The sequence below is a fragment of the Antedon mediterranea genome, chromosome 5, assembly GCF_964355755.1.
Source record: "Antedon mediterranea chromosome 5, ecAntMedi1.1, whole genome shotgun sequence".
Lineage (NCBI taxonomy): Eukaryota > Metazoa > Echinodermata > Crinoidea > Comatulida > Antedonidae > Antedon > Antedon mediterranea.
In genome coordinates, this window is record NC_092674.1 from 23244012 (window position 1) to 23258787 (window position 14776).

A 14776-nucleotide genomic window follows, 5' to 3' on the forward strand; every position below is an offset into this window, starting at 1 on the left:
CTAGAGACTAAGTTAACCCTAGAGTCTAAGTACACCCTAGAGACTAAGTACACCCTAGAGTCTAAGTACACCCTAGAGTCTAAGTACACCCTAGAGTCTAAGTACACCCTAGAGACTAAGTACACCCTAGAGTCTAAGTACACCCTAGAGTCTAAGTACACCCTAGAGTCTAAGTACACCCTAGAGTCTAAGTACACCCTAGAGACTAAGTTAACCCAAGAGTCTAAGTACACCCTAGAGTCTAAGTACACCCTAGAGACTAAGTTACCCTTGGGATTATAACTTCACTGTAAATTTTTTACCAATTTTGTATTGGTATAGACAAGCCCAATGCATTTTGGTCCATGGTCCTAATTTATATATATGTGATACATTCTCTTTGATACCAATCTTTTAAATATCTTTGTCAATAGATTATGTCATTACGTTTGTTACGATGGGTACTTCCATCATGGAAGGACTGTGAGGAGCCTGAGAGAGTACAGGAGCTGGTTGAGTTACTCTTCTCATTACTAGGCAATGTTCTCTTATCTTGTTGCTCTGACCCATCTTCTGTAAATGGAGGTTAGTAGTATCTTACGTTTAACCTTAACTAAAGAATATATAATTGAAAAATAAAAAACTTTTTCTGTAACAATAATGGATAATTGGATTGAGTATGCACATCAGGATGTATATGATAGCAATAGTGTATAGATTTTTTTTGCATGTATCTTCTCCTAAACCATAAGGTTGATACTCTGCTGGAACACCTAATTCTAATCTAATTATTCTGATTTGTGTAGGCTTTATAACAATGAATTTTCATGAATAGAGATGTGTTTTTAGATCAATTTCTTCAAATCGCCTAGTGCTTCAACAAGTGTGTTAGGACAGCAATTCACGTCGCACATTCAGTTCCCATACATGTCATCTGTAGGATTTACCTGATTGTTTCACCAGATGTTTATAAACTCTACTATTAAAATAATTATTTTAATTTTATTTCTATTTAGATTTAAGAAAAGGAAAGAAAGTTCGTAACAAGACATCGTTGACGGCCTCTTTCACCAGTACCATCACTGAAGAGATCATTGTGTTGTTACGTAGTCTGCATAATCTGGACACTTGGAACCCTCTCATTAACTCATATATTTATCACCAACTTCAGCTTGTTAGAGATCTGGTTATTGACACATCCCTGGTAAATAATAATTAGTTTCTATCAATGGTAAAAGAATACAATAACAAAAATTGGTAATATATGATAACCAAGTTTCAAGTTCAATAAACTTTTATTTTAATTTTTTTCATTAAAAACAATATTATATCAATAAACAATGATGAACTATGTATGCAAGACCATTTTATGGATTAAAATTCGAACCTAAACAATACAACAACAATGAAACAATACAACAACAATGAAACAATACAACAACAATGAAACAATACAACAACAATGAAACAATACAACAACAATGAAACAATACAACAACAATGAAACAATACAACAACAATGAAACAATACAACAACAATGAAACAATACAACAACAATGAAACAATACAACAACAATGAAACAATACAACAACAATGAAACAATACAACAACAATGAAACAATACAACAACAATGAAACAATACAACAACAATGAAACAATACAACAACAATGAAACAATACAACAACAATGAAACAATACAACAATTAATAGAGGATCTTGCAAGAAGAGATTTCTTGTCAAGCAAGATAATTTTTTATTTAATAATTCTTTAGTTATCTCTTTTGTCACTCGTATGTTTCAGCTTTTATACTCATCTAGACTTTTCCTACTAAGAACCTAATCACAATTCATAAATGTTGTTCCTTTTTCTGATTAGATGGAAGAGGATGAGGCGCAGACTAAAATCAAACAGGGCCGTGTGATGGCCGTACTCTGTGTGATTGGAGGAATGGATAAACGGCCTCGTCTTGGTGGTATGGTGCGACATGCGGAACATGGTCAAGGAACAGTTGCCGGAATCTCAGCCAATGGAAGACTGACCATTCAGTTCGATGGTCAGCATGTTTTGAAAGTTTGCAGACTGTCATCCATTACACCGGTCAGTGCATAAGTTTTTTTCAAATTTTATTCCAAAGACAATTAGCAATAAAATTATGCTGTTGAGTTGATTTTAAACAGTATTTTGGTGCATTATTATATTGTGTGCATTTTATCTTGAATTAAGTTTAATATATGACAAGTTTGTATGCAGTTCATTGAAAACCAGTATAAATTTAACTTACGTTTCAAGACAATTAATATTAAGTTTATACTGGTTTACAATTAATGAACTACATATCAATATACTAATCAAATCAGGAAAATGTTTTCACTATTAAGTTTAATATTCTTTAAATATGACATACAATTTAAAGATAGTTGTTATTGATTTTTTTTAGATTCCTGTAATGGTGTTCAATGTGGATAAATTGCCACTAGTAGACGTTGCCCTTCAGACATGGGGAACTCTGATCAGTCTTGCTAGTCATGGATTCAAGATTAACAGAACCATACAGAAAACCCGCTTCACAAGTAACAGCTTGCCAATAGTACAAGGTAATAGACAACATGAGGTCAATATCTAATACAGATGTTGCCTGCTCAGAGGTGTAATATAACATTTGATATCCATTGAGAGAAACAATAATTTGACATAATATGGTCCTGAGAAATAATGTTATATAAGCTAATAGAAAAGACAAAATCTGTTATACATACCAAAAAAAGTAGGCCAAGACTAGTAGACTGACCCTGTACAGTGAACGTGCTAGTAGTGCTCAAAAGCTCTGTCTAAACTTCTTGATAAAAGAAGTGTGATGTGCCCAAATATGGTAGTGATATGACATCATCATATCCATATATGGGCGCATCACATTTTATGTTACATACAGTTTGATAGTGTAGAGCTTTTCTCCTACCAGCATGCTTTGATTCATAAAATATTCCCAAAATACAATCTTTACACTTTCGTAACAAAGGAATTCAGACAAAATTGTGTACACCAATGGTCCCCTTGTTCTTCTTCTTCTTCTTCCATTTAGGAGCAAACTTCATTGTTGAATGCTATTGCTCGACTGGCTCTAGCTTGTGCAATTTTTATGCATACAGTGTGTGGCATATTTATAGTTAAATAATCTTAGTTTTTAGTGAATTATTCTGTCAAATTAGTCTTCATCGATATTATGATAAGCCTGTTTCTTGGTGTTTCTAAACAACACTTTCAATTTGTTTAAATTTTCAGACAAAGTCTTTATGAAACAATTGAGAACCCAACAAATTAGGCTGTTCCTGTTTCAAGCAGCCCGTAAGTTGTTCAGGCACCAACAGAACTTAAGGCCTTTGTTGTCTGTCGCAACATCTGGGCTATCAGCTTCTAGCCTTGGTAGCCACGCTGAGTTACCATCATCTGCCAATACTCTACTTCAGCAGTTAATGACCACAGCCACTCAACCTTCACCGATTAAAGCACTGTTTGATAGGCAGGAACTTGAGGTAAGTTACCCTTTTTTTGTTGATGTTTTTACAGTTTATTTCTGAGCAGTGAGCTGCTTTAACTGAAGATTGTTTTGTTATAATAATAATAATTTACATTACATTATTATCATGTCCATATATGGGCATTTGTTTGTCAAATAAAGTTGATTGTCTATAGACCTTAATAAAAATATTTGTAACAAAAAATTAGAAAAAAAAGTTCATGAAATATCTTAAATAAAAAAAACATGAAGATGACCCAGCGGAACAATTTTCACTGCTCAGTTCACTTTAAAGGTCCCAGAGCTTGCTCCAACAGGAAATTGAGTGAAAGAAGCATTTATGCCACAAACGGATTCAATGTTAACCAAGAGTATCAAAATAATTTGTGAGATATTGCTTAAGACTCAATTATTAATAATGATGGAATTACGAATTAATAATGAAATATTTGTTTTTTAAGTCTGCTGCACTTGCTGTCTGCCAACACTTAGTAGCAGAAGCACGCTATCCTTCATCTCAAATGGCAACATCTCCAGAGAACAGATCACCTTCCACTCCATCACCAGCTTCTACCGCTCCCACAGTGAAACCAGTTGGTGAGAAGACCACTACCAACAAACCTAAGAAGTCCAAACCAGCTCCACCACCTCCATCGCTTCTGGTTGTACAGGTCATGGAAATGGGTTTCCCAAGAGCTAATGTAGAGTTTGCAGTTCAGTCACTTGGTAAGTATTAGACGTGTTCTTCCTTTTCAATACCTCCAAACCTTTTGCTGATCACGTTCGGAAATTGCTCAGACTTCATTTCTACAGTTGGAGCACTGCCTTTTTCGGCCTAGCATTCGTCAATGATTTTTAATAAAAGTAGGTGTCTTAAAAAACAAATAATTAATATTTTGTATTTAATTTGGATTAAAAGATGTCATTGGATGACAATTTGGCTACAAATTATCTCTTTAATTTTCAGGTGTGTTATCGGAAAACAGTCCAAGTGTCCAAGCCATTGTAAACTGGCTAGTGGATCACCCTGACTTACAGATACCTGAGATTATTGAGGTGGAAGAAGATGAGGATAATGAGGAGGAGGAAGAAGAAGAATCAATAAGTGATGATCATTATGAAACTGAAAATGATGAAGATGACGACATCAATGAAAAATGCATATTTAATTTGGTAAGAGTCATAGTGAAATATTAGGGAGCTTTCAATTACCGAGCACCAATGCCCAACTATGTCATGTTACTTCATTGTGCGCATGCATATATAGTGGATGTGTGTCTTTGCTCCTCACCACAAGTTTGATAGTATCTAGAATAAGGTGACACCCAACGACATATTAATTGATTTGACCTAGCTTGGCTGTCGGTCCTTCCTATTGATAGATACAAGAATCTTGTATATAAATCAAGGGACTGTGTAAAGATATGTTCGTTTTTATATTAGTCTGACTTTGCTCAATTGTTGTTGATAGTTATGGTTGAAATTTTTAGCTTATGGTGTTATAATTTTTGCTTTGTCATGCCTCTATGCACTTCACATTACCCCAGTCATTTTGCATCAAACACGTCTGGAAAAATACTCATAATGCAGCTAGTAATCAGCGCAATTATGATTTGTCGTACCCAGTACCTATTTGTAAACCTGGGTAGAGAGAGGCAAACGCAAGTGAATTGTCTTAGGACACAAGCAAGGCGAAGAGTGGTGGATTCACTGCGACACATGCCCTTGCATAGCCTTTCATTGTTTACTGTGTGTTAAATGTCTATCCCTCCTGTATTGTACATTGATGTATATCCACCATTTTATGTATGTTATCTCTATAGGGCTCTACAGAGGAAAAGGCCTATAAGAAACGTAGCGATTTTCTGAGCAATGATGATTATGCATTGTATATACGTGAAAATATTCAAGTTGGTATGACAATACGTTGCTGTCGAACTTATGAAGAAGTCAGAGAAGGTGATATTGGCAAAGTTGTTAAGGTAAAAGAGTTCAAATTCTGATTTATTTGCTCATAAAACAAAATAAATACAAAATAATAAATATAACATTTTTGAGAATCAAGTGAGAGTACAAAGGCTTCATTACTCTAAAAAAAATGCAGGGAATCATGTCATCCTAAAGTTACATTAAAAACTCTACTTTAATTTAAATTTGTTACAATTGTGCACCTGATTAAATATTATACAAATAATGAATGTTGATGAGTGCAATGGAACAAATAATTTCTTGAAAGTTAAATATCATATTTTTGAATTACTTGTGACCCATTAAATGACAGGAATAGATTATTATATATATATATATATATATGTTTAAATATCTATACTGCTGTTTTTGCAGTTGGATCGAGATGGACTTCATGATCTAAATGTTCAAGGTGATTGGCAGATCAAAGGAGGTACCTATTGGGTGCGATATATACATGTTGAGCTTCTCGGGTTACAGGCGAAAGGTGCACCTGGAACTAACATCAAAATAGGTGACAGGGTGCGTGTCAGACGCACAGTTTCATCTCCCAAATATCGATGGGGATCGGTCACACACCAGAGCATTGGTACTGTTACAGGTATTGTGCATTTTTATGCTTTTTACGTTTTTGTGAACTTCAAAGAACGTCATTGTCCGATATTTGTCTGGTTACTTTGTTCACTGATATACTGTACTAGAAGAAATACCTGCACAGTGTGGGTACTCCACTCCCCTCCAGTAGTTTGAATATACTGTACTAGAAGAAATACCTGCACAGTGTGGGTACTCCACTCCCCTCCAGTAGTTTGAATATACTGTACTAGAAGAAATACCTGCACAGTGTGGGTACTCCACTCCCTCCAGTAGTTTGAATATACTGTACTAGAAGAAATACCTGCACAGTGTGGGTACTCCACTCCCCTCCAGTAGTTTGAATATACTGTACTAGAAGAAATACCTGCACAGTGTGGGTACTCCACTCCCCTCCAGTAGTTTGAATATACTGTACTAGAAGAAATACCTGCACAGTGTGGGTACTCCACTCCCCTCCAGTAGTTTGAATATACTGTACTAGAAGAAATACCTGCACAGTGTGGGTACTCCACTCCCCTCCAGTAGTTTTAAACCTGCCCAGTACAAATTCAGGTCACGTTGATATCCCATTTACTCCCAATCCACAACCCTTCCATTACATTTTTGAAGTGTAGTTGAATTTTCCATATTTCTATTCATTTTTATACCTCCCACTCCCGGCATTACACTTGGGTCATATGGTATCGCTATTGCTCTTTTCAGGGTTTAGTGCAGATGGTAAAGATGTGACTGTAAACTTCCAGCAACAGCCACATTGGACAGGATTGGTATCAGAAATGGAACTGGTTCCTTGTGTTCACCAGAACGTTACGTAAGTAAAGCAACTTGGAAAAATAAAATATCGGGAGAATTTTGTAAAGCATGTCCAAACTATAGCGAGTGTTGCAATAATTCGAAAATTATCTCAAACTACCAAAGGCAGAAAAGGTTGAGAATATTGTGTTTTAGTGGGAAATGTCAAAAATATCGAGAACCTATCAACATTATCAGGTTATTTTTTTTATTGTTTATCCAAAATATCGGGAGAAATTATATTTTAATAACTGTATTTTGTCTTGTAACTGTATTTTGTCTTTATGTCTTTTATGTGTAAACTGACTTTGGGGTTGGGTCAACCGACTCAGCTACAGTGATTAAGTTGACTAAGGTTGACCCTGGTCTCCCCAATTTCATTTTTTTTGTTATGTATATACTCAAATAGACCAAATAAATAATGAATGAAATGAAATTTTAGTGGGAGAGTGGAATATTGAGAGACTTTGGTAAAGTTACTCTATAATTCACACCAGGTCAAGACAAAACTTGAAGATTCTCACCAAGATTGAAATTCATCACATTAGTACTAACTTCCACATGAGTAGAACACTTCCTTTGGAACATCTCTATTAAGGGAACATTTTCTTGTAAAACTTACCGAAAGAAATATATGTTTTACTGCTTTATCACTACAGTCGACCCTTTTTCATGGAACACCCCTGGTGTTAGGGTTAGGGTTAGATAAAGTTTCTTATACAAACTAGGTAGCAAAAACATCTTTACCTCTATCCTTGTTATTGTATTTGTATGTTTAATGTTCGATGTAAAACATATTACTCAAAAATGTTTGTTTCCTTTATTTCCCTCATTCATTATAATAATTTTGGACTTTTAAGCGCATAATGCATCTCTATGCGCTTTACATAAAAATTACAGGCTGCATAGTTATATTCTGTATTGTTGTTTTCAGATGTGATGGGTGTCAGATGTCGCCTTTAACTGGTTGTCGTTACAAATGTCGTATATGTGCTAATTTTGACTACTGCGAGAAATGCTACAGATCAAAGCGATGTCATCGACACACATTTATGCGTATGGCTGTACCAGGTATGTTGACAAAAATGTAACCAATACCAACAGGGATACTGCATTGTCACTGTTTCTCTAATTTATTTATTCCAGTTTGGGTAATTTGATAACAAATTAAATAATTTATTTTTATTTATTATATAGGAGCTACACCCGTGAATGTGGGCCGACCAGGTCGTAGTAAACGCCGCAGCTCAACAGTTGGAACCCTAATAGAGGAGTGGTCCAAGTGTGTAAAGAATGTAACGGTATCGTCTAAAGAAGGTCAGATCTCTAGACTAGTAGATGGCAATCAGGCAACTTACTGGCAGAGCTCAGGATCACAGGGAAAAGTAAGCTCTATTTTTTTGTACTGGATACCTGTGAAGATTTTAATTAGTAATAATGATATAGAGAAGTAGTCTGAGCTTGTTCCACTATAACCTTTATTTTTCTTTAGAGGGTATAAAGCCTTGGCTTAAGTTTAAGACCATGGTATTTTAATCCGTCTTAGTTAATATGCTGACCCAATAATTATTTGATCTGATAAAGCACAATTTCAGTAAAATTCTTATTAATGGACCAACCAAGTGTTCACTTAATAGGGCTTTTCCCAGAATAGTAATGTAGTTGACCATATTGTTATAAAACATATATTGGCCCATGTTAATTTTCCACTTTTAGAGGTTATAGTGGTGTCTCAAAGGAGGTTTTTACTGTATGTATGTTGTATTATAATAAAATATATATTTGCAGCATTGGATCCACCTTGAGCTTCAGCCCGACATCTTAGTGTATCGTCTTCGGATGCAAGTAGACCCAGCGGACAGCAGCTATCAGCCATCCCTGATAATCCTTAGTGGTGGTGACAGTCTCACCACTCTACAGGAGATTAAAACGGTCAAGGTTGGACCAGTGGAGTCTGCAGTGACTCTTCTTTCAGATATGAATGAGGTAATACAATTTTGCCACTATTGCAATAATGTGCTTAAAGTATGATGATGTATTTTACTATTTTACTCAGGCAATAAAAAAAGCTTTTTTACTAGTTTAAAGGGTCTTTCACCGCATAGTTCTGGTCTGGCACCGGCAAATTGAATCGAACATAAATGTTTTGTTTTCACGATGCACCATGTGGCGATAAATATGCACATAGCCACATAAAAACGAAACATTGACGTTCAATTTGATTTGCCGGCACCAGACCAGAACTATGGCTAACCCTATTCAGAGGGCACTTCTATATTAATAGGACACTTTGTTGCGTCCGGAGGTTTCCCTTAATTGGTGGTTATACAGTATTAAACTAAATACTATTGGACTAGATAAAAAAAATCTTTTTATTTGTTAGTACTACCGCTACATTGAAATTGCAATACGACAGTGTAAGAGCAGCGGTATTGACTGCAAAGTTCACGGCCTAACCATCACTGGAAGAATGCGAACCGAAGATGACGACATTGCCGCAAACTTCTCCTTCATTGCCTCAGATGAGGAGGATGTTGATGATGAGGGTAAAGGCAATACACAGAGTGTTTCTAGGCAACGTAACAACACTTCTGGTCCAGAGATTCATACAAAGGTGTTTGTATGGGGATTGAATGATAAGGATCAGTTAGGGGGACCTAAAGGGTCAAAGGTAATTATTATGATCATATAAACTGTACTGTGTAATTCACTATGATTTAGGTGTCAACTGAAATTTCATGTATTGCTCTGTTCTAAACGACAAGTGTATTGTTGCTGTTGTTATTTTTGGTGTTACACACTATGAATAGCCCACTAAGTCCTTAAGACTTGTTTCTGGTTAGGTCCTTCTAATGGTGAATTTGGCAGTACATTAGGAGACGATCCACTTATTTTTTTTTCGAAGAGTGTACTGCGTTCTTAAACATGCACATTGACCAACGGCTTATTGTCTCATCCGAAAGATAATCAACATGTGATTTTTTTTTTTATTTCAGATCAAAACACCAGTTTTAAATGAGTCCCTGTCTGGATTAAGAGTTGTCCAAATTGTAGGAGGATCAAAAAGTCTATTTGTTGGTGAGTTTCTATCATGTAAAAGTCATTCTACTGCAGTTACTGCAGCAACTACATTTGTTTACTCTTTAACCTGTGTATGCATATTTTTTTTTTTACTTTTTTAATAAATCATTTTCATTGTTTCTTGTAGTGAATACCTCACTTAAAATTAAGATAAATTAAAATAAAATAACTACATGTTGTTGTTTGTTTGTTTTATTTTGAATCCATTTTGTATACGATAAAGAAAACAGTAAAAAAAGCAATAGATTCAGGATGACCTAATTAATCTTTACAAAAAGGATTACGTTCCATTGGGGTCCTTTTGTCTTTTTATAGTAAAAAAAATGTTACTGCAGTAGAATAATTTTGACAGAATTCCTTGTAATACAAAACTTAATTACAGTAGTTTATTGCAGTACTACTATAAATTAAATCATCTTTCTTGTGTCAATAGTTACAGCAGAAGGCAAAGTGTATGCATGTGGTGAAGGTACAAATGGACGTCTTGGACTTGGCAGCTCATGTAATGTATCCACCCCTAAACAGCTCATGTCACTTAGTCAGTACCAGATCAAGAAGATTGCAGTGCATTCAGGTTAGTAAAGGCTTTCAAAATATATATTTGTGTGTAAAAAGATTTTCATTGTTTCGATTTAGTAATGAGTTTTGTATTGTAAACCAGTAAAATAACAACTGACGAAGTCTAGTTGACAACTTGACGAAAGTGTCTTAACACGCAAGTTATTTTACTGGTTTACAATATGTGAACTCTATATCATTATATATGTATATAGTGTACATAGCATTGTTGAAATTTGTATTTTGTATGTGCATGACCTCAGAGAAGAATAACAATGTGTTGATCTGGGCCTCCGTGGTTAAATGAATTTGAATTGAATACAAGGCATTTGTCAATCTTTTTTTGGTTTTCAAAACCTGAGGCTTTATCTAACCAGTTATTTTTGTCTTATTGAATGAACTACTTTATCTAGTAAGGGGAAAATATCAACATGTTTGCTTAGGTTATTTTCAAAATTGTCTTAAAAGTTGATTTTTTTTAGTTCAAGTTGTCTATTTCACAGAAATTGATTTGATTGTGTTATTGTGATATGCATTTTGTGTATTCATTCAATAGGTGGACGACATGCTATGGCCCTGACAACTGATGGTAAAGTGTTTTCTTGGGGAGAAGGAGATGATGGCAAACTTGGCCATTTCAGTCGCATGTAAGTGTTTAATACACGCTGCATGGATGGCAGTGTTTTAATTTGTTGACATATTTTACAAATCTCCTGTATTTCTATTGGGTTCTTCTTAGTGCATGGTTTGCATATGATACCTCTGATAAATATACAGGTCATGTTTGTGAACTTACAATTTGTATATTTTTATTTGATTGGATAGGAATGTTGATAAACCTAAAATTATTGATGCCTTGAAGACGAAGCGAATACGAGATATTGCGTGTGGGAGTTCACACAGTGCTGCCGTTACCAGCAATGGTGATCTGTACACATGGGGCTTAGGTGAATATGGACGTCTCGGTCATGGCGATAACACCACTCAACTTAGGCCTAAGCAGGTCAAAGCATTATCCAGTGAGAGAGTCACAATGGTAGCCTGTGGCAGTAGAGATGCACAGACGCTAGCCCTGACAGATGACGGTAGAGTCTATTCATGGGGAGATGGTGATTTTGGAAAACTTGGTCGCGGTGGAAGTGAAGGGTGTAACTTTCCTCACAACGTTGAACGTCTTAATGGACAGGGCGTCATTCAAATTGAATGTGGAGCTCAGTTCTCCTTAGCACTTACAAAAGCAGGGCATGTATGGACATGGTGAGTTAAGGATACCTTTTCTCAAATTAGACGTTTTCTTGGTTCCCACTAGAAAAATATCAATGCATATGTCTGCAAATGCTCTTTCAAGTTTAAGGAACACATGTCCTATGTCCTGAAACTAAACTTTTCTTGGCATTCCTTTGATCGAGACCTGTTCTTTTGTGCAATCCCTGTTTTGTCAATTTTTTAATAATAATAAAGTAAGTAAGGCACACACAACCAGAACATTTTTTGCCTGCAACCCCTGTTTCTGTGGTTAGTTTTTATGTCATGTCATTAAATGTTCTACTATTATTTGACAGTCACACTGGATTAAATATCCACATACTATCATCTCTATTACTTCAGTATTACATATTTGTTTTTACAGGGGTAAAGGTGATTATTTCAGACTAGGTCACGGTACTGATGCCCATGTGCGTAAGCCCCAGATAGTTGAGAGCCTCAAAGGCAAGAAGATCATTCATGTGGCAGTTGGGGCACTACACTGCTTAGCTGTAACAGATGCAGGCCAGGTAGGTACCAGATAATTAGTACAGTTATTTCACATACAGTATTCATTGATGTATTATTTCCATCCAATTTTATATATAGTTTTGTTGTAGAAAAATACTAGTAAAGCAAGGTTTGTGTTACGCTATATGTTTTGTTTCCAAAAAATGAAAAGTAAAGTATTCTAAATAGTCTTCGTAACATATATTTCTGTTCTAAATGTAATTCTATTTAAAATTAATTAATCATAAGATATTCATTTGTCTCTTTTCTAGAATAATAATGATGAAGTTATACCACAGATGATTGACTACACTTGAATTGCATATCTATACATTCTCACATTGATAATGTGGAAAAAGCTTGTGTGAAAGCTAACCAGCTAAATTGTTCATAAAATCGTTAAAAAAAAGATCAGATTTACAAGAAAATATAATTTGTATTTGATAGGTTTTTGCTTGGGGTGACAATGATCACGGGCAGCAAGGTAATGGTACAACCACAGTCAATAAGAAAACTGCTCTCGTCCAAGGCTTGGAAGGTGTTCGTATAACTCGCGTGGCATGTGGTTCATCCCACAGTGTAGCCTGGTCAACAACCGATGCTTCTGTTCCTCTCATGCATGAACCAGTCCTCTTCACTACGCCAAGAGACCCGTTAGGAGCGTCAGAATTGGGTAATTATGTTGATTGATTTCATATGAAATACTGTATGTATGTGTTGTATTATGTCAGGAGTTATTACCAGTTATGTTTTATAATTTCCCTTCTGAAATTAAATTCCAGAAATATTACCTTAATTGAAAATATGTCTAAATTTATTTCTTTGTGCATTTAAAAAAAAAATCATTTTGCATTACATTTTTGTGTTTAACATATATGTACTTCGGGCCGCTGTCCTATGTGTTGTGTAAATAAATGCCATAGACCAGGTGTCTAGGGAAGTAGTATTTAGGCTGAAGTCAATAATAAGGTTCACAATACTATACAGTAATTATAACTTGCTCTTTCTTGTTCTGTCGTAGGTGTATCAACAGAGCCTGGGCATCCATCAAGTCCAGATGGTCAAGCACCATCAAACTTGGGCAAACACCGTCCATCATTGGCAAAGATTATACTGTCTCTAGACAGCAATACAGCCAAACAACAAGCGCTTAGTTATATTCTCACAGCTTTACAAATAACATATGCTAGGTAAGAAAAAACTTTCACCATTTGTGTATGAAACAATCTGGCCTATTTTGTTTACTATTAGTTAGAGCGTGCCTATCACCTCACATACACAGGTGGCCTTGATATTGTAGAAAGATCTAAAAAAAAGTCCTGCTGTGTATTATCTAAGTCCAGGTGTATTAAAACCAGGTGCATTAAGTACCAAGATTAGTAAAAAAACAGGTGTACTATTTATATCCAGGTGTACATGCTGCCATACTGATTAATATTGAACTTTCTGTTAAATTTTAGAAGTGCGGTTGTAGGTTCTATGATGTCTGGTTCTGCAGTAGTTGTAGCAGAAACTCAGTCAATGTGTGTGTCTTTAACTAGTCCAGTTGACAGCCTGATGTCTGCAAGCACAGCTCCACTTGAACTACCAGATATTCTACTCACAAGCAGTGATACCACTGATGTTCTAGAGGTAAACATATTTTCCCTAAAATTAGCTGGTACTTGTAATATTATAAATGTGTATTTGGTTTTGTTTGTAGATGATTACATTATGTAAAAATGCTTCTTAATTTTTTTGTTCAGGAATTGGAAGAAAATTATGCTCTTAATCCAAATGGAGGTCATAGTTCACACTCAGAGATTAAAAAATCAACAACAAACCTTGTTGCAGAAACTATTACAAGTGCCGAGGAAGTATGCATATTACTGCATTTTTAAATCAATAATTAGTGTTTTTAGCTTTAGGAGCAATTTGAGGGAACACTCACCTCTTAATAGGACACTCAGTAGAACCCCTCCTTTGAGTCCCGAATACGTCCCCTTCATAGATGTTCTATATATTAGATTATAGCACATATAACGCATTTATAAAGTTTTTCTCTGATCAAAGATAATTTGTAGTCCACTTTAGACCACAATTGTGAGTTAGCTCTTAAGCTCTGGCTACACTATCAAACTAGTTTGATTTTGATACCAAATATGGCAGTAATATGTCATCGTGTCCATATATGGGCACATCACATTTTTTTGTCACATAAAGTTTGATAGTGTAGACCAGACAGAGTTGACCCAATAATGTATACTTGTAGGTTACAAGTCCAGGTGAGCAAGATTCTCCTGCCGCTGCTCCTGGCCTAGATGACTTTACCAGTCAGCTTGTGCCACAAGATGCTCGCCTACTGGTTAATGTTCTCAAGTTAGCTGTGGCTAACCGAGCAGGAGGATGGGCTAAGCAAGCAGTAGCTGATGTCCTAGCTGCAATGGCTAATGCCTACCCATTGGTAAGTTACTTGAAATGTGACATATTTTAGGTGTACTCATCTAATTAGTCTTAGTTTATGAAGAGTTAAACTATTGACCTATAT

At 35.5% G+C, this 14776-nt stretch overlaps 1 protein-coding gene across 1 annotated transcript in view; it reads left to right on the forward strand.

The window, feature by feature from the left end:
• The window catches only part of LOC140049645 (E3 ubiquitin-protein ligase HERC2-like), a 55478-nt gene that overhangs the window by 22609 nt on the left and 18093 nt on the right, over positions 1–14776 (forward strand). The window contains exons 32-55 of the mRNA XM_072094590.1: positions 414–564; positions 996–1183; positions 1860–2081; positions 2422–2578; positions 3264–3514; positions 3960–4224; positions 4466–4671; positions 5322–5480; positions 5842–6067; positions 6766–6874; positions 7790–7926; positions 8053–8240; positions 8644–8841; positions 9239–9526; positions 9852–9933; positions 10370–10510; positions 11051–11141; positions 11320–11751; positions 12125–12269; positions 12697–12922; positions 13271–13439; positions 13710–13881; positions 13995–14105; positions 14501–14692. Coding sequence (XP_071950691.1) covers positions 414–564; positions 996–1183; positions 1860–2081; positions 2422–2578; positions 3264–3514; positions 3960–4224; positions 4466–4671; positions 5322–5480; positions 5842–6067; positions 6766–6874; positions 7790–7926; positions 8053–8240; positions 8644–8841; positions 9239–9526; positions 9852–9933; positions 10370–10510; positions 11051–11141; positions 11320–11751; positions 12125–12269; positions 12697–12922; positions 13271–13439; positions 13710–13881; positions 13995–14105; positions 14501–14692 — 4506 coding nt within the window. The remainder of the gene's footprint in view (positions 1–413; positions 565–995; positions 1184–1859; positions 2082–2421; positions 2579–3263; positions 3515–3959; positions 4225–4465; positions 4672–5321; positions 5481–5841; positions 6068–6765; positions 6875–7789; positions 7927–8052; positions 8241–8643; positions 8842–9238; positions 9527–9851; positions 9934–10369; positions 10511–11050; positions 11142–11319; positions 11752–12124; positions 12270–12696; positions 12923–13270; positions 13440–13709; positions 13882–13994; positions 14106–14500; positions 14693–14776) is intronic.